The sequence below is a fragment of the Centrocercus urophasianus genome, unplaced genomic scaffold (genome assembly GCF_019232065.1).
Source record: "Centrocercus urophasianus isolate 14NV4802_14NV808 unplaced genomic scaffold, USGS_Curo_1.0 seq_359, whole genome shotgun sequence".
Classification (NCBI taxonomy): domain Eukaryota; kingdom Metazoa; phylum Chordata; class Aves; order Galliformes; family Phasianidae; genus Centrocercus; species Centrocercus urophasianus.
Genome location: NW_024884932.1, coordinates 11,788 through 30,856, shown reverse-complemented (window position 1 = coordinate 30,856; position 19,069 = coordinate 11,788). Strand labels below are relative to the sequence as shown.

The 19,069-nt window shown below is 54.7% G+C and overlaps 2 protein-coding genes across 3 annotated transcripts in view; both read right to left on the bottom strand.

Moving 5' to 3' along the window:
• PUF60 (poly(U) binding splicing factor 60) overlaps positions 1-6,802 on the bottom strand; it is a 28,663-nt gene extending 21,861 nt beyond the window's left edge. For both annotated transcript variants that reach the window (XM_042831276.1, XM_042831277.1), the window contains exon 1: positions 6,707-6,802. In XM_042831276.1, coding sequence (XP_042687210.1) covers positions 6,707-6,733 — 27 coding nt within the window. In that variant the 5' untranslated portion in view covers positions 6,734-6,802. The remainder of the gene's footprint in view (positions 1-6,706) is intronic.
• A 2,669-nt stretch (positions 6,803-9,471) lies between these two features.
• Positions 9,472-19,069, bottom strand: part of NRBP2 (nuclear receptor binding protein 2) — a gene marked incomplete at its 5' end in the record, with an annotated part of 13,662 nt that continues 4,064 nt past the window's right edge. Inside the window, 8 exons of the mRNA XM_042831283.1 lie at positions 9,472-10,499; positions 11,268-11,323; positions 12,162-12,225; positions 12,574-12,627; positions 17,409-17,544; positions 17,718-17,768; positions 17,890-17,992; positions 18,143-18,275. Coding sequence (XP_042687217.1) covers positions 10,431-10,499; positions 11,268-11,323; positions 12,162-12,225; positions 12,574-12,627; positions 17,409-17,544; positions 17,718-17,768; positions 17,890-17,992; positions 18,143-18,275 — 666 coding nt within the window. The remainder of the gene's footprint in view (positions 10,500-11,267; positions 11,324-12,161; positions 12,226-12,573; positions 12,628-17,408; positions 17,545-17,717; positions 17,769-17,889; positions 17,993-18,142; positions 18,276-19,069) is intronic.

The window sequence follows — 19,069 nt, the reverse complement described above, 5'->3', positions numbered from 1 at the left end:
CATCCACAGCCTGTTGCACAGCAGATCCTGACCGTGTCTCAGCCACGAGCTCATCCTAAGGGAGTTGTGAGCATTTTCTGGTATAACAGACATCAAGCAGACGTGAAATAAACTCTCCTAATGTAAAAATCCTCTGCACGAATGCCAAAACACAACATTCTGGAGTTGCAATTGCTTCGCTGGACTGCATGGACTGTGGTTCACAACACCATGAAATAACGCACAAAGACCTGAGGTGAATTAAAAAGAGCAAAAAGAAAAGCTGACACACAAATAAGAACAGCGGCAGTTGGAATCACTGCAGCCTTCCAACTGGGAAGCTCAGGAGCACACGGCTGATCAGAAGGAAGCACTGCAGGGCCCACACTACAACTGAGAACAGGAAGCAATCAGCAAAGCCATACGGCAACGGCGATCTGTGCAGGGCAGGAAGGCTTCGCCGTCTCCAGGATTCATTGCGACCACGGAACACTGAAAAAAAGCCAGTGTGCTTCCCAAGCGTGTGAGGGTAACAACAGCACCAGGAAAAGCCTCAGCACGATGCAGGTGGAGCTGTCAGGCAGCAGTGGGACAGCAGCTCTGGGAAAGCAGGCTGTGCTTCACCCCTTGCAAACTGCCTCATCCAACAGCAGAGAGCAACAGGAACGTGTGTCACACTGCCAGCAGGAGGGAGAACGCGAGCTGCCTTCACAGAGAGAGAAACACAGAGTACACCTGGTGCTACGGACGCTGCTTCTGAGCGCTGTGAGGCCTTTGCCTGGTTTGAACTCCAAGAGTTCAGGCGCATCTCCTGGAAATCTACTCCAGGGCTCAGAACCTCCCTGGAGTACAAACACACACAAGAGAAAACAAAAACAGAGGCTCGTTTATTTTAGGAACCGTAGCAAGTGAGCGACACAGGAGATGAAATAAGGTAGGAGTGGAAAAAGGACTGATGGGATAGATGAGTGGACAGTGAGGTGGGTTGAGAACTGGCTGACTGGCAGAGCACAGAGGGTCGGTGGTGGTGGTGCAGAGTCCAGTTGGAGGCCTGTAAGCAGCGCTGTGCCTCAGGGGTCGGTGCTGGGTCCGGTCTTGCTCAACATCTTCATCAGTGACCTTGATGAGGGGATGGTGGCCACCCTCAGCAAGTTTGTGATGATACGAAGTTGGGAGGATTGGCTGAAGGCCGTGCTGCCATTCAGCGAGACCTGGAAAGGCTGGAGAGCTGGGCAAAAAAAAACCGGATGAGGTTTAACAACAGCAGTGTAGAGTCTTGCATCTGGGGAGGAAGAATGGCATGCAGCAGTACAGGATGGGGGATGAGCTGCTGGAGGGGAGCTCTGCGGAGAGGGAGCTGGGTGTCCTGGTGGACGACAGGTTGCCATGAGCCAGCAGGGTGCCCTTGTGGCCAAGAGGGCCAATGGCATCCTGGGCTGCATTGCACAGAGCGTGGCCAGCAGGTCGAGGCGATGCTCCCCCTCTGCTCTGCCCTGCTGAGGCCTCACCTGGAGCACGGCGTCCAGTTCTGGGCTGCCCAGCACCAAACAGACAGGGATCTCTTGGGAAGAGTCCAGCGGAGGGCCAAAAGATGGTGAGGGGCCTGGAGCATCTCTGCTATGGAGAAAGGCTGAGTGAGCTGGGGCTGTTCAGCATGGAGGAAAGAAGGCTGAGAGGGGAGCTGATCCAGGTCTGTGAATATCTGAGGTGTGGGGGGCAGCATGGCGAGGCCGGACTCTGTTCAGTGGGGAGTGGAGGCAGGACGAGGGGAAACGGCCGGAAATGCAGCATAGGAAGTTGTGCACAAACATGCGCAAGAACTTCTGTACAGTGAGGTGACGGAGCACTGGAACAGGCTGCAGGGAGGTGGTGGAGTCTCCTTCTCTGCAGATGTTCAAGACCTGCCTGGATGCCAACCTGTGCGACCTGCTGTAGGGAACCTGCTTGGGCAGGGGGTTGGACTCGATGAGCTCTGGAGGTCCCTTCCAACCCCTACAATTCTGTGATTCTGTGATACTTGAGGAGTAATTTGCCAACAAGAAGCTTCACTAAAAGTACTTTGCTATAGAAGTGGTTATTCCTCACTCTGCTCACATCAGTGGCTGGAGGGCTGTGCTCATCACGGCCTGCTCACACCGCACAGCCCCACAGCAGGGAGGCTGAAGAGCCACCAGCCCAAGGCTGTGGCAAAGGCAGTGCTTTCATGTGCACGACAGATTTAACTCCCAGAAAAGACCTCAACGTGCTCAACAACCACCACCTCGGCTCAACCACCACCACCTCGGCTCAACCACCACCACCTCGGCTTCTGGCTCGCAGCTGCAACTCGAACTCTGTAAGTCCTTCTGTGCATGGCGCCCTTTCACTGCTCCTCACCCCAAATTGCTGCTACCAGGATGGGAGCTCAGCAGCGCCCGTGGGCACCACAGCAGGGAGTGCAATGAACGTGCTGCAAAACACAAAGTGTGCAGCACATGCAAGGTCCTTCCATCAGCACTGCCAGGTGTGCTACACACAGAACAGGCAGGCATTTAAAAGTCCCCAGACATCCTGTGCCCAAAGCGCTTCAGTAACCACACGTTTGTGTGAGCAACATCTGTTTCATTGAAGCAAAGAAGGAAATTCTACAGCATGCTTCAGTGATGCTATCTGGCAGCATACTCAATTCTCCCGGAGCTCCAAACTCAACACAAGTCCAACTTCTGCAAACACAGTCCTCAAAACACACACACACAGGAACCACGATCCCCTGACACAGTTCTCACCATGCTTTGTAAATGACTCCCAGCTGCACCAGAACTGAGCCATTAAAACCAACACTGTTCTGGGTGTTACCTTCACACGCAGTACGCACTGCCCTCCTGACCACCATCAGGGCAGACGGAGGTTGGATGTCAGGGGAAGTTCTGTGCTGTGAGAGCGGTGAGGGGCTGCAACAGCTGCCCAGAGAGGCTGTGATGCCCCGTCCATCCCTGGAGGTGTTCAGGTTGGATGGGGCCCTGGGCAGCCTGGGCTGCTGTGAAACGGGGAGGTTGGTGGCCCTGCTGTGGTGGGGGGTTGGAGCTTCACCATCCTTGGGGTCCCTTCCAACCCAGTCATTGCGTGACTCTGTGATCTCAGCCCCTTGGCTGCGACTGCCCAATGGAGCGTCAGTGTGCCAGCCACGAAGCACAGCAGCTGGGAGGACAAGGCCCAGAGCTGGCTGCACAGCAGCATGCTGGGGCACCCAGAGGTACTGCACTAAGGCAGCATTTGCAATGAAATGACATCAAGAGCCAACAGTCCAAGCTGTAACGTGCAGGGACATTCCCACAGCACTGCTCTCACAGCACAGGTCTGCATGGTGCAGGTGCACCTGCTGCTGTCCAGGCCCTAAAGAACAGCTGAGAAGGGCTCAGCATTGGGCATTCAAACACTGCTCAGCCTGACTGACACGTGGGCCGTGGCAAGAAAGGAAGAGATGCCAATACAGACACCATGCCACGTGAAACACTGCGTCACCTGTCTGCCTGTCCTGCAAGCAGAGACACACGGCCTACAGTAATAACAGGGATGAAGGGATCCAAAAGAAGCGCTGAGAAGTAAATGCAGATGGAGGAGAAGAAACAGCAGAGCTGCCCCAGGTAAACAACAGTAACGCCGTGGGTAAGGAAACGCCCTGACAGAGCTTTGGTGCCAACTGACTGCGTGTGGCATCAGAAAATTAGAGCTGGAAGATCAGCTCAGTACAAAGCCAGCGTCTACATGAAGTTCAGGTGTGGGAAATGAGGGTCCATTTTCTCAGTGACACAGAGATCAGGGAAAGAGCAAGCTGGGGAAGGAGCGATGGAAGAAGCCAGATGAAGAGAGATTTGTCTGCTAACACGGCGTGATGTTTACATAAAAAGCATTCAACAATGTGAACTGAATGCCTGGTAAATCTGTGGCACCAGATAAGCACGCGATGAACACGAAAGCGATCCGACACTGTGCAGCTTTCACAGGATTTATAACACCCAATTCAATCTCCTTAAGAGATGCGTTGCTTTTGACAAAGGAACATCCTCTCCTTTCCATTTTTTACTGTTTTCCCAAGTAACTGCTTCCAGTACAACAGCAGAGCCCATGCTCTGAAAGTCCCCACTCAGAAAGTAAGCTGGGAACAAAACCTGTGCTTGCAAAACCCCAGAGCTCCGCTTGTTTGTCTTCACTGAACTTATTTTTCCTTCACTCTCCAGCCTTTCCAGCCAGCCACCAAATCTCAATTGGCCCTGAGCAGAAAAGCACTGCGGCTGCACTGAGAGAAGCAGTTTGTGCAGCAGCGCTGGCCTGACCCCAGGCACATCAGAGCAGCCTCCCTGCCAGCACAGAGGGGAGACCTGAAGCAGCCAGAGGCACCGACCCCGAACTCGGAAGGAAAGGTGCCACTGATCACACAGCACGACTGACGGCTGGGATGTTCAACTCAGTCTGGATCTTAAGGACTAGAAACAAGTGTGGGTCAGTACAGACACGCAGTGCCTCCAAGCCCAGTGAATTAACACTGCGCTGGATGGTCGATCCAGCTGGTTCCCAGTAAGATCAGAACAAAACTCACACAAAAACCACACAGACCATTGAGAATCCCTTCATGCCACATCCACACCTCTGAGAGCTGCGTGGAAACGGGCCTCCATCACCCCCGTGGGCAGCCTGCTGCAACTCACGAGCGCTCTGTTTGTGAAGAAGTCACAAACCCAAAGCACGGGCGCCGTTCCTCATCTCCCATCCCCATCACAACCTCAGGTGTCCCTTCAGCCCCAGGACTGCTGCTGCCAATTTCTGGCGTTCACCCACGCATCAATGCTGCCTCCCAGCTGCTGCTGCCACGGACAGCCATTAGAGGAACCTACATTGAATTGAATGTCATAGAGCCAAAGTTAACTCTCAGTGTTACAAGAGTAACACCAGGATCATTAAGGCCGGCTTGGGCTCCACGCAGTGCTTTGTCTGCGACAGGATTACAGCCCTGTGAGTGGGAACTGAAGCTGCGAGCTAACAGACTTCAGCTTGAATGCTCAGGGTTACAAGGCAACGAAACAGAAATAATCCAACTCCTCATGCTTACTGCGTGCTGCTCCCAAGAAGAGTCAATCCAAACACCAAATCTGAAGGCAAGCGACCCAGGAGTTGATTTCACAGTGTGAAATCTTACTACTGCAGGTAATATAAATAGGTAATGCGTACCTACATAGAATCTCTGAAACAATTCCATTACTTTTCTGTGTTGTAAGGTAATTTCCAGAATGGAACTGTGGCTCTGACAGCCTGACTGCAGCCACCCCACCACTGCACTGCACGCAGCAGAACCAGATGGAGGCTTGCTGTTTTAAAGCTGCCACGTTACTTTCCCATTGAAAAGGTGTATGCTGCTATTCCAAAACATCCAGGGACCGAAACATGGAGGGACAGCAGAGCAATTGGCTGAAACAACATGCTGGGAGACAAAGGACAGTCACTGCCTCAGCTCTGAGGGAGAACTAACGTTTTACTCTCTTATTTCCTGAGCAATGCAACATTCCTTTCATTCTTCATCACCTTAGGAACCAAATTTAGCTTTACATGCTTAAAGCTTGAATGCTCATCCCCAGAATTAATTTGGCTAATTGCCTAACCTAACGAAGACCTCATTAAAGGAATCAACCTGGGAGTTATTTGTATTTAGTCCTGATTCTGAGCGCCAACATTCATGAAGTTGGCGGGCTCTAAGAAACACCTCCTTCATAGTACAAAGGCAGACCCTTGTGTGGGCTCAAGGCTAACAGCTTTAGAATCAGTTCTGTTCACAACAAAAATCCAACGTTTTAAAGAAAACGACGGCGGGGTGAGGAAGCAGAAAGCACAAAAACATTGCGAAGCATCCCGCTGTGCCACACCAGTGGTCCAGGCAAAGCTGTGAGCATCAGATGGTGTCTGGGGGGCACAGCACCACGGCCACCCCTTGGGTAGCTCCCCAGCATCCAGTTTTCACACCACGGGTTCCCCCAGCGGTGCGACACAGCAGAGGTTTCATGTTTCCATTTCACACAATTCCATTTACAATTCTCTATTTTGCAAAAAACAAAAACAAATCAGTCCAAGAAAGGCTGAACGGCACCTGAACGAAGCATTTAACTTCCAAAATTTGAGATTTCACTCACATAGGAAACAAACAAGCCTCTGAAACGAGACTACTGGTTCCACACCGCATCAACGGTCTTTCCTTGAGAAGAAATCTACTGAACCTTCCAAAAACACGACGGACTCCTACAGTGATCGGCGGGGCTGGGATCCCTTCGCAAGCAGATAACGTGGCAGCAAACACAAAAAACATTGACGCCTCAGCGCACGGAGCCCCTCCATCAGAGCTAAAGCCAACAGCACAACCTCGGGGCCGTACGCTACGAGGCCTCAGGGCGGAAAACACCCTAAAATACGCCAAAATCCTCTTATGACAACGGCGAGAACTTAATTCCCCAACGAACCTCGAGCACCGGCAGCGACGTGCCGGCCTGCAGAGCCGCAGCCCCGGCCGGCAGCGGCAGAACAGGCCGCAGCCCCGGCCCGATCCAGCGCGGGGCGAGCAGAGAGCCCCGAGCAGCAGCCGGGCCTCGGAGAGCCGCAGGACGGCCCGAAGGAAGCCGAGCCGAGAAGGGCCGAGGCGAGGAGAGCCGCACGCCCGATCCGGCCCGGGTCGCACGGAGCAGAGCCGGCGCGGGCTGAGACTCACCAAGGAGATGGTAGTTGTGGCCGCCATCTTGTCCACCCCGTCGGCGATCGGCACGAAACTCTCGCGAGAACCTTCAGGAGCGCGCAGAGGGATAACTCTCGCGAGAGGTCCTGTAGAAAGACTTGGGAGAACATCTCGCGAGAATGCGGGTGAGAGCGGGCGGGACGACGGAGTTGGCGCCAGCCTCGCTCTGCTTCCGCTTCCGCTGCCACCCACCCGTCGCAGAGCGCCCCCTGCGCGTTGGGCGGAGCGCTGAGCCCGCGCTGGGTGTTGTGGGCGTGCGATGGGTGCTGATGCGCGACTTGGGGCGGCTGCAGCACTGTGACCTGTACCGTTCTGCTCTTCCTTTCGGGTGGCCCAGTCTTTTATGCACAGATTTAAATGCACGGGCGAAGTCAGACCAGTGGAAATGCCGTTTCTGCCGCAGAGGGTGGAAATGCCACAGGAGTTTTAGGGATCCTTAAGGTTCTGATCAACGATTCAGAAAGTTCAAGCCAGTAAAGCTTCCCGAAAGCCGTGTGACGACTTGACATCTCAGTGCTGATGGTCAGGAAGTTCTGCACGGCAAAGCATCTTTTTTTCAGCTAGCAGAAAAGGTGCAACGTCTGAATCAGAACACAAAACCAATCGGCCTTCTTTCTAGCCTGAATTTGAGAGCAGCTAACCACTGGCAGGCATTCGTTACTGAGGCTCAGCGGATTCCTACACCGTGCAATTGCTAATGACTGTAGATCTTCCAGAACACCTTCTAGTAGATCTAACAGATCTTCTAGCAGATACTGTGCAGGATGCAGAGCACATGGCAGCCGGGTGGCCAAGGAGGCCGATGGCATCCCGGCTTGTGCCAGGCACAGTGCAGCCAGCAGAGCGGGAGGTGCTCATCCCTCTGTACTCAGCTGTGGTGAGGCTGCACCTCAGCGCTGTGCTCAGTTGGGCCCCCACTGCAGGCGAGACGCCGAGGCCCTGCAGCGTGCAGAGAAGGGCAGCGGAGCTGGGAGGGTCTGGAGCACAAATCCTATGGGGAGCGGCTGGGGGAATGGGATTTGTGCAGCGTGGAGAAGAGGAGGCTCAGGGGACCCCTATTGCTCTGCAGTGACCCGGAGCACTCAGAGAGGGAGGCTGTGGTGAGCTGGGCTCGGCCTTTGCTCCCATGTAGCAGCGACAGGATGAGAGGGAATGGCCTCAGGCTGAGGCAGGGCAGATTTGGGTTGGATTTGGAAAAACTCCTGCTCAGGAAGCTGCACCGGGCTGCAGTGGGGGGCGGTGGAGTCACTGCCCCTGGAGGTGTTGAAGGAAGGGTTCGATATCCTGGGGACGTGGTTCTGGGGGCAGTGATAGGCGGGAGGTTGGGCTGCGTGATACGGATGTCTTTTCCAACCTTTGTGATTCTGTGATTCTATGTGCCACACCACAGCTATGATACACGGACAGGAATTTCGGTCATTGTGAGCTGACAGACCTGACCATCGGATCCAGGGACACATCCCCCCCTTGTCTGGCAGGACTGTTGTCTGACTTGCAAACATGAGGGCAGCATTTCCATTCTTGTGCTGGTGACAGCTCTGCAGAGGCGGCCATGCACGTCTCTCTGGATGCTGAGCTGTGGGCCTGCAATACTCCTGCAGCAAAGGAGGCTCACGGCCACCTGGGCTGCCCTGGGAAAGCCTCATTAACTGGCTGAGGGAAGAACCTCTCCTCTCCTCTTTGAGGCTCCCTCAAAAGCACAGAGCCCATGAAATGGAACGAGCCCAGCGCAGACAGCCTAGATGGCAAAGGGCCTGGAGGGTGCACGGTGGGAGAGGCTGAGAGCTGGGATGGCTGCACATCAGTGTGAACAGATGCCTGATCAGTGGGTGAAGACTCGTGGAATCACAGAACAGGTTGGGTTGGGAGGGCCTTTAAAGTCCACAGAACGATCGAGTGGTTCGTATGGGAAAGAACCTTAAAGATCATCCAGTTCCAACGCAAGAAGCTGGAGCTAGGCTGTTCTTGGTGGTCCCAGCACTGGGGCAAGAGGCTGAGCAATGGGCCCAAATTGAAAAACAGGGAAATCTTTTTTTCACTGAGGTTGGCTGAACACTGGTTACCCGCGGGTTATCCAGGCAGGCTGGATGTCTCCACCCGTGGGGGTTCTCAGACCTGACATGGCACTGGGCCACCCAGCACTGGGCTGGAGGACCGCTCAGGGCGGCCCTCACCAACCTCAGATCTCCTGTGGCGCTGTGACTGCTGCCTGATGTGTGCATGAAACACCCTGTGGCTGCCAGTTAACACACTTATAACTGCTGAGTGCAGCCAGCAGGAGGGAGATCCATCGCTCAAGCTGAGCTGTAATGACATTCAGAATTGAGAATGAGGGTGAAGTGTGCTAAAGAAGAGCTCACCGGCTGAGCAAGGAAGCAGCAGCTGGTGTATGAAGGCACTTCTTAGTTTGCAAAGGCAAGTGCAAGCTTGTTCAGGACAAAGCAATTTCTGCATCACGCAGCTGAATGCTGCTTTTCCTGCGAATGCTTTCTCTATCCAATCTACCCGACTTTGCTGGGTCAGCGTTGAACTCGAGGAAGCTGCTTCACTCTTGTTAACTCTAAGAGTGACCAAGAGACCACCGGGTGCTCGCTCAGCAGACCAGCTCCTGGCGTGAGATAAGCTGCTTGCAATGGCTTTATTGATTTGTCAGTTCTGTCAGGCCGGCACAGCGCAGCACGACTGGGGAACACGGCACAAGTGGCAGCTCGGCACAGCGGCGCAGCACGGCGGCCCCAGCCACACAGCCGGTGCAGCACCACGCGGCACGAGGCGGGCGATGGAAGACTTGGCACAGCGCAGCGCGGCAGCAGGGCTGCTCACAGCACAGCTTTCACTACAAGAATAATCTCTATTGGTGATTTTTACCAATGGAACCCGATGGGCAGCAGCTACGATGGCGCCTTTCTATGCACAAGCGATGGAAGTTCCAAACACCCCAGGACACGCAGGGAAGGAAGAGACATAGGGGTTTTTCCCCTTAGGTTACCATAAGATTTTTGAAGGCCGTGAGACAAACAGCAGTGAAAATGGTTCTGTTCAGCACCAGTGACGTTTCTGCTGTTCCCTGTGTTGGGATCCAGCTGGGTTTGGGTTGCTGCAGTTTCTTCTCCTGCAGCGCCAAGTCCAGCTCACAAAGTCCACCTGTCAGCTTACAGCAAGATGCGAGCTTCTAACTGAAAGGCATCACAGCGGTTCAGCTGTGTGTGGAAAACCTTAACAAAACATCAGGAAAAGGAGATAGAGGATGGAACGTGGCAGATGGCAAACTGCGCTGGAGCTTTCCTCCCTTCCGCACCCATCACCAGCTGGCAAAGAGGAAAAAAGAAAGAGCTTTAGAGAAAAGCTTATCACTCCCAGAGGCAAATGTATCAGTCTGTGGGACTCTTGCAGCAGCTCCACATCTTCACAAACACCATCAGCGCTCCCCCAGGCCCCACAGCTACCCTGGATTGCCTCTCCAGGAGCAGGGGCCGGGGCACGTGCTGGTGCAGAGGCCATTCCTTGTGTTACAGCTGGTTGCTATTCCACTTGCTGTTGTCTTTCCACGCCACAGCAAAGGCATACAGACTCTCACGGACTGCAAAGATTCAGTCTGGAGCGGCCCCGCTGGAGGAGTTGGTTCCAGAGCCCATGGCTGCTCCTTGCTGGGTACGTGCCCGTCCCCACAGCGCAGGGACCCCACTGCCCCAGGGGTGACTCACAAGGGAGGAGACCGGTGCTTGTGGAAGGCATTTTCCAGGAAGTTAGCCAGTTTCTCACAGTCATCCTAAATATAGAAGAAAAAGCAAGCCGACAGATTAGTTTGCCACGCTTTTTCCAGCACACAGGAGAAAGCACTCTGCTGTTTCAGTTCCAAGCTGTGCAGTTGCTGTGCTCAGGTGAAGAAAAGAAGGAAGCCTGAATACACTTTTTCTTTTCCAGGCTTACTCATATGTATTTTTCAGTGAGTGAAGCTAACCCCTGCCTTGTCTGATGTCAACATCCAGAATGAGAAACGCTTCAAAGCTTTGCCTACAGCCCCAGAATCCCCAACTTGTACAAAACAGAAAAATAAACGCATTTTTCATTTTCCCCACACTCCTTTGCCCTGAGGCCACGCTGCCCAAATGACTGCGCAGCTCTGCGTTCCTCCTTGAGTCCGTCTGCAGACACCAAGGGAGAGCCTGGAAGGGGCAGTGCTGCTGTAGGGCACTTCTGACAGGGAGAAGTTTGCAAAGTGACCTGAGAGCAGCGTGGGCTGCTGGGTCCTGGCCGCTTCTCCCTGGCACGGCTCAGGCTTTCACATTCAGAAAGGCAGGGAGTTGATGCAGCGAGCGTGGTGAGCTGTCACTGCTAGATGGCTGACCCTTCAGAACAGCAGGAGCAAAGTGTGGAGCCCAGAAAAATCAAGCAGAGAAGCACTGAGCAAGGGCACGAGTGCAGCACAGAGCTGCAGCCTGGGCCCCGTGGCCCAGATGGGGAATAAGGCAGGAGGCATCAGGCTGTGCGGCACACAGCGCGCGCTGTCAGTGGCACGGCGCACGAGCAGCCTTACCTCGTGGATGAACCCGTAGTGCACCAGCTCTGTGGCGAGGTCCTTGGAGTTATCAGCTGCAGAGGGAAGGAACAGTGAGAACGTCGGTGCATCCCAGCTCGTCCCCTCCTAACAAAGCACACCTCTCCAGCCCAGCTGCGCCCCGTTGTGCATTAGGGGCACGCACTGCGTGCTGCTGCTCACAGTTCTGAGAACGCTGGGGCCAACAGAGCATAGAGGGGAGTGGGTGAGAGGCAGGACTGAGCTCCAGCCCCACATCACACAGCACAATGCCTTGGCAGTGTGTCAATGGCAGGTCTTTGAGCTTGCCATGGTTGGGCTCAGCATGAAAAGGAAGCAGGCCGCTTCCTGCAGGTAGGAACAGGAGGAGCTGGCGGAGCAGCAAATCCCAAGCGTCAGTTTCCAAGCTTTGTGTTTTTGTTCTGCCTGTAAGGGACTCCAGCTGTGCAGCCTGCAGAGGGCTCCTGCACACCTTAGGAAGGAGCTGCTGCGTCAGACCGGCCCCAGGAGAAGTGCCCTGCCCCAGGGCCATGGGGTTCCCCAAGAGAAGAGCGCAGCAGCTCCTTGGAAGGTGCTGTGGAGACTGCCCCAGAGCTGGGAAAAGGCAAAGAATGCACTCATTCACTGGGATTGCCCCAGTCACACATCTCTGGGTTCAGTGCACGCTCCTGATGGCCACGGGACTCACAGAGTTCACTTCAGCTGCAGGTTGGCACCGCGTGCCAAAGGCAACAAGAATGGTGCCACAGGGATATGAAGTTTGGTCTGCTCTCCCAGCACAAGGAGGGGAGAAGAGCTGAGTGCAGGCACAGTCTGTGCCTAGCCCTAACCCCAAACCTGACCCCAAACCTGACCAGGGCTTCCAGTTCATGCACAAGAAGCAAGGAGACCTACTGGGCAGCAAGTCGTAGCTCAGCTGTCGGTGCAGCTTGTCCTCCAGGATCAGCAGGAGCGTGAGCTGCAGAGAGAAGAGAGAGCTCTGTACATTCATTGTAAGAGACAGTATCAATGCTGGAAGCTGCTGGCAGGGTGAGCAGGGGGATGCTGGTCAATGCCAACATGTGGGGTGTCTTTGGGGCATAGTTTGGGTGACTCAGAGAGATGTTCTCTGTTAAACTGGAAAGAAGCAGAGCTAAGAGGTGTCCAAAGACATCATGGACTGCTGTAGCTTTGCTCTTCTCTGGGCTTCTTTTGCCTCGGACAGAAGAGCAGGTCCTGTGGGTCCTGCAGCAAACTGAGACCAAGCTGTGCCGTGCTGCAGAGAACAGATGCTGCTCGTTGCATCCTGGTGGGGCTGTGCACTCACATGCCACTGAGTCTTGTCCTCATTCAGCTCCATGTTGCACTGCATCTGCACCACCTGGAAGAGGCCAAAGAGAGCGTCAGCCTGGGCACAGCCCCTTGAACTCCCCCAGGTCTGCTTTGCTCCTGTTTTCCAAGCACAACTCTCAAAATCCCACTTAAAACCCAGCTACCAGCCTGACCTTCTCCTCTGCCCGCATTTCCAGGTGCTGTCCAGAACAGCCGAGGGCCCACTGAGCCCAACAGCCAGTCACAAACTGCCATCAGCTGATGAAAGGTTGGGTGGGAGCCGTGCAGGAGGTGCATTTCAGGGGCAGCATTACATCAGGATGAATTCCTCTGCTTTATTTGTCTGGGTGGGTTTTCCCCTTGAGGCTCTGCCCAAACTCTGGGTTACTAACTCTTGGTTAGTGCTGTGCTTTAGTTCATGTCCCTGAGGGATGACAGCTTCTTAAATCAGACAACAAACCAAACCGAAATGTTCAATACTACTGAAATGGTGTGGAGTTCCTTTTGGGAACGCTGCATTGCACTGCAGCACACTGAAATTAAACAGACCAGCACGGCTTTTCCTTAATAACTCAGCTTCAAGCTCCAGCACGACGACGCGCCCAAGGCGGACGCCCCTTCCTTACACTGGGTAACTCCACAGATGCTTTGTTGGTGTGCAGAACTGCCCCGCATCCTGCACACATCACTGAGAACACCGATGGTAACTGAGTGCATCGCTGCCACCTGCTCCCAGCTCTCCCTCCCCAATGCCCACGATCATCATCCTGTGGGAAGGGACATCAGGAGCTCTCTAGACCCCCCCCCCCCTGCCCAAAAGAAGGCAGTGAGATCAGAGGAGGCTGCCCAGCATCACTTTGCTGCCCTCCTTTGAGCTTGTTGCAATTTATCGGTGTCTTTCTGTGTTGGCCAGATGCAGAACAGTGGCAGCGTGGATGTTCCATTGCTGAGCACGATCCCACTCAGCCTATGCAGTTTTATTCACAGTCTGCTGCATTCAGACAGATCTTAGCAGTCAGAGGGAACGAAGGCATTTGGCTGCTGAAGAAAGCAGTGCTCTGGGGAAGCACAGGGAGTTCTCACCCTGAACTCCTGACCTGCTCCAGCACAGCAGAAAGCAGCCGTGCTCCCTCTGAGATGGACATTTCCATCGGTCCTCACCTCCTGTAGCTGGCTTTGCACTCTTGATGCAGCTCAAATATTTGGTTCCAGAGCAGAGGAGGTGATGGCTGAGCTGTGAGCCGTGCAGGACCCGCACGTCAGCGCTGCCTCTCTCATCTCCTCTCACTCTCACTTCTCTTTCTCAACTCTTTTTCTGCTTTTCACATCTCTTCTGCTTGCTAAACGGAGCGGTAGATAGAGGCCTCCATCAGGCTCCTCCACTTGCAGCACTGGAACCTCGCACCATGCACCCCTGAGCGCCCTCTGCCACCTTCCCCAGCCTGGCTGCTCTCTGATCTCATACCAAAGAGCTGAGCCCACAAACAAGTGTGTGGGCCACAGGAACATCCAATGGGTTGATGTGCATGCTATAGCCACGGTCCTAGGCAAACTGCTCTGGGTGGCACAGTTTGAGGAGGGAGATTGGACACCGAATCTCAACTGTGATCCCATGTGAAAACACACAACCAATTGTTCAAAGCTCTTAGGATACATCGGAGTCGTGCAGAGACCATGAAGAAGTCTCCTGCCAGCCCAAGCTGAGCCACTGAATCATGGAAAGAATGAGGTTGGAAAAGACCTCCAAGATCCCCATGTCCAACCCCATCCCATCCCATCCCATCCCATCCCATCCCATCCCATCCCATCCCATCCCATCCCACCCCACTCCATCCCATCCCATCCCATCCCACCCCATCCCATCCCACCATGCCCACTGACCATGTCCCCATGTGCCACGTCTCCACCATTCTGGGATGGTGACTCCCCAGCCTCCCTTTGCAGCTGTGCCACTGCATCACTGGTCTTTGCAGGTGAAATGCTTCCTAACGTCCAGCCTGAGTCACCTGCACAGGACAGTGATGCTATCTCGAAAGTTCAATCTAGGAAGCATGCTGCTCCACACAGGTTCATCAAGGAGTGAGGAAACATCTCCCTGCAGTGCATTTAGCATGCCTAAAGAGGCTGGAAACTTCTCTTTCACTTAGATTAATTGTAGTGAGTGACAGCTCATCAACATGGGTTCTTGATTGCGCTGCAACACCTTCTGGATATGGAGGCAATCATAGAATCACGTAATGCCAGCATGGCCTGGGTTGCACAGGAGCACAGCGCTCACCTGGTTCCAACCCCTGCTGTGTGCAGGTCGCCAACCAGCAGCCCAGGCTGCCCAGAGAACCCACAGGGTGCCATAAGGATCCATAGTGAGCCACAGTGGTCCATAGAGTGCCATAGAGATTGATAGGGTGCCATAGGGAGACACAATGTGCCATAAAGATCCACAGGGTGCCATAAGGATCCATAGTGAGCCACAGTGATCCACAGGGTGCCATAGGGATCCATAGGGTGCCATAGGGATCCACAATATGCCATAAAGATCCATAGGGTGCCATAAAGATCCATAGGGTGCCACAGGAACCCATAATCATAGAATCACAGAACCCCAGCATGGCCTGGGTTGCACAGGAGCACAGCGCTCACCTGGTTGCAACCCCTGCTGTGTGCAGGTCGCCAACCAGCAGCCCAGGCTGCCCAGAGCCACATCCAGCCTGGCCTCCAATGCCTGCAGGGATGGGGCATCCACAGCCTCCTTGGGCAACCTGTGCCAGTGCCTCACCGCCCTCTGGCTGAAAATCTTCCTCCTCACATCCAACCCAAACCTCCCCTGTCTCACTTTAAAGCCATTCCCCTTGTCCTGTCACCACCCACCCTCACAAACATCACCCCAGGCAATGCCTGTAACCAGCAGCACCAGCACCCTCTGCGTGGCACTGAAAAGGTGGCTGAAGGGCAGAGCTACTTCCAAGCCCACCCTCAGCTGCCCGCAGGCACGCTCCTGTGCTCAGAAATGCCGCTCAGGGCTGCATGGGTGCCCTCAGGTCCGTCCATGGGGCTCGCTGGGCTTCCCTCTGCTCCTCCCAGAGCAGTCAGCGCTGCGGTCACCTTCCTTTGGCCCTTGCACGTTTGTCCAGATGCAAGATGTCATGCAATGAAACTCAGATGGCCGCTCCCCTCTCAACCCCGCTAAAATCAAAGCGTGTTTTTTCAGCAGCTGCTTCTGGTTAAGCCAGACCACGCACCTGCAGAACTGGGGCACTGGATGAAAATGCAGCATATGGCAAACGCAGAGGGGGAGACAGCATAAATGCTTGGGTTCACGCTGACGTTCCTCCACTCGATCCAACTGAGCACCGCGGCGCCCTCTAAAAATAAGCCCAGAGTGCTATGAATAAACCATAAGTTAAGTGCTCTGAGAGCTGATTTACGGCCGTGATGGAGCCCAGAAGAGATGCTTTGTAGGAGGCGTTTCACAGCATCTTGCAGGAACGAGAACCAGTTTGGGGCCTGTGTAGCATTTTTAACCTTAATTCAATGCAAGCATGGAGCTGCACTCCTAACATCCATTGCAGCACGGAGTGCCACAGCCGATCGACGATGAATGGCACGATAGCATCAGCGCAGGGAAACACCCCGCACAGGGAATAAGGACAAGAATCTTGTAAGGAACAGAGGTGCACACAGACCTGTGCCTGATCCCAAAGCCCTGCAGCTCAGCAGAGGGAAGCCAGCTGAGCCGTGCTGTGCCGGGGCTGCGTCCTGCTGACAGCAGCCGACCCTCCTCTCCCCCTGCACTTGTCAGCAAAGCGCCCCCACTGCCTCCAATCTGAGGCTTCCCCTAGATGAAATGGAGTGAGTTTGATGGAGAGATGGCAAAACCGTGCAGGGCTGCAGCACTGGGAGGGGAGGCAGAGGGAGCAGGACTTGCTCTGCCTGATGGCTTTGGGGAAACCGATGGCAGCCCACCTATAGCTGTGGGGTGCTGAGAGGACGGAGGAACCGGGCTGTTTGCAGAGAGAAAGGAGAGAAGAGACAGACCTAACCAGGGACGTTCTGGATGGAGCCAAGGAAATCCTTTTTCTTGGTGACAATGTTCAGAAGTGGACCAGGGGCCCACGGAGGCCATTGGATTGCCATCCCTTGAGGATTTCAGGACCCACTTGGACTCCTGATGTCCCTTCCCACCTGAGCAACTGCATGGCAGAATGGGACCCAGCACTGGATACCAATTTAGGTCACAGTGTGGTTAATCCAGGAAACCACCCCTGAGACCAGAAGTGGATTCAGCATTCCAAAATGCCATCAGAGCCACGGCGCCCACCCTTCCTGCAAACAACCCTGGGACAAACACACACAAAGCCCTTGAATTGAAGATGCTGAGTGAAATCCAACAAGCTGGGAGACAGAGATGATCTCACAGTGTTTGTTCCTGGCACCTGGAACTGACTCCAGGACACTAACAACACAGGATATGGTGAAAGAAGACTTTAAAACTAAGCTGCCACCACAGGATCACTGAAAAGAAGAGCTGAAAGGGTTCAGGATGCCAGCCCAGAGAATCACAGGATCATTAAGGTTGGAAAAGACCCCTAAGAACATCAAGACCAACTGTCAACACAACCCCATCGTGCCCACTCATAGAATCATCAAATCACTGAGGCTGGAAAAGAACCCCAAGATCCCCACGTCCAAACCCATCATGCCATCCCCCCATGCCCACTGCCTGCATCCCCAGGTGCCACATCTCCACAGCTCTGCAACACCTCCAGGGATGCAGACCCCCCTGCTTTCCTGTTCCGACACCCACTCTGATTGTACCTGGCCTGACCTTACCTTCCTGGTCTCCACATCAAAGGGCTCTGGCGTGGGGGTTTTGGCTTTCTGAGGGTCCTCTGGGGGTTGAGAGAGTGCCCGTGGGAGGGCGTGGGGTCTGGAGACAGCGAAATTCATCAGAGGGTAAATCCCATTCCTGGTACAGACACAGAGAGAGGAGACAACCAAGTGAGCCCCGTCCTCCTGCCGCACGCTGAAGGTCTGTTTGTCCATGTGGAGAGCCACAGGGGGGCTCAAACGAGCGACTAAGCACGGTCCTGCCAGTGGCACGCTCCATGTGATGGGATCTGGGGACGTCCCAAAACCCACCTGACGTCTTCTAAGAACTTGTCAAGCTCAAGGAACGAGACCTCAGAGTACCTGGGAGGGAAGGATGGGAACGTCACTGCGAGAGCAGGGCAGCAGAGCAGCACGAAGGGCTGACAGTGTGGTCAGAGTGGATGCAGGTCCCGGACTCACAGCTTGTGCTCCAAACCCTCACCTCCACTGTGCCCCGGGCCGACCCTCACGCCGGATCTCTGCCATCACCATGTTCAGGTCTAGCTCCTTTATCTTCTCCTCCACCACGTTCTCTGGCATCAAATCTAGGGCAGAGCCAGAGAGGGGCATCAGCCGGGAGGTGCTGCAGGCTGGGCTCGGTGCTCGCTGCCATCCTCCAAGGCTCCTCCATCCCCCCAGCTCTGCGGGGCCAGGAGCACGAGCTCAGTGGGGCAGGGCAGCCTCCTGTTACTCACACTGGTTGTTGATGAAGCAGTGTGCTGCCAGCAGCTTCAGGGAATGGACCTCGAAGAGCACGCGGTGGAAGAGGAGGCTGTTGGCCGTCGGCCGCTTGTCGGGGTTGAGGGTCAGGCACGACAGAATGAACTCCTGAGGGTCAAACACAAAGCATGAACTGGGAGCAAAGCCCCGTTCCACCTCTGTTCCAGTGCTTGGTAACTGCTGGCGAAGAAATCGTTCCTAATATCCAACCTGAACCTCCCCTGGTGCAACGTCAGGCCGTCACCTCTCATCCTACCTTACCTCGTAGGATGCCTGGGAGAACTGTGGAATCACACAAGAGAACGGGGGGAATAGGCACGCACACATGGTGGAATGTTTTGGGGATGAACACGGAGGGAAACAAAAGACGCGTGCTGCTGTCTGAGCCCCGTCCTGGGCTCATACTTCAGCCTGCCCTGTCTTCTCACCGAGACCTGTCCATCAGATATTGATAAGTGTTTATCAGATCCCCTCTTGGCCTCCTCTCCCCCAGGTGCACAGCCCCAGGGCTCTCACACTCCCCATCAGGAGATGCTCCAACCCCCTCCCATCTCTCTCTCCCAGCAGTTCCCAGTCAGCCCTGAACTGGGAGCCCCGCACTGGGCGCAGTGCTCCAGCAGTGCCCCCCCAGAGCAGAGCAGACGGGGGAGAACCTCCCTGCCCTGCTGGCCATGCTCTGTGCAATGCACCCCAGGGTCTGTCGTCTTTTTGGCAATCAGGGCACACTGCTGGCTCACAGTCAGCCTGTTGGCCACCGGAACCCCCAGGTCCTTCTCTACACAGCATGCACACGTGTCTGCATGTGCACCTACTGGGATCTGGCACCCAGCCTCACTGCTGTTCCCAGTGGGACAACGTGGGGACAAGATCTCATCATGACCAGCCGTGGGGACAAGATCTCA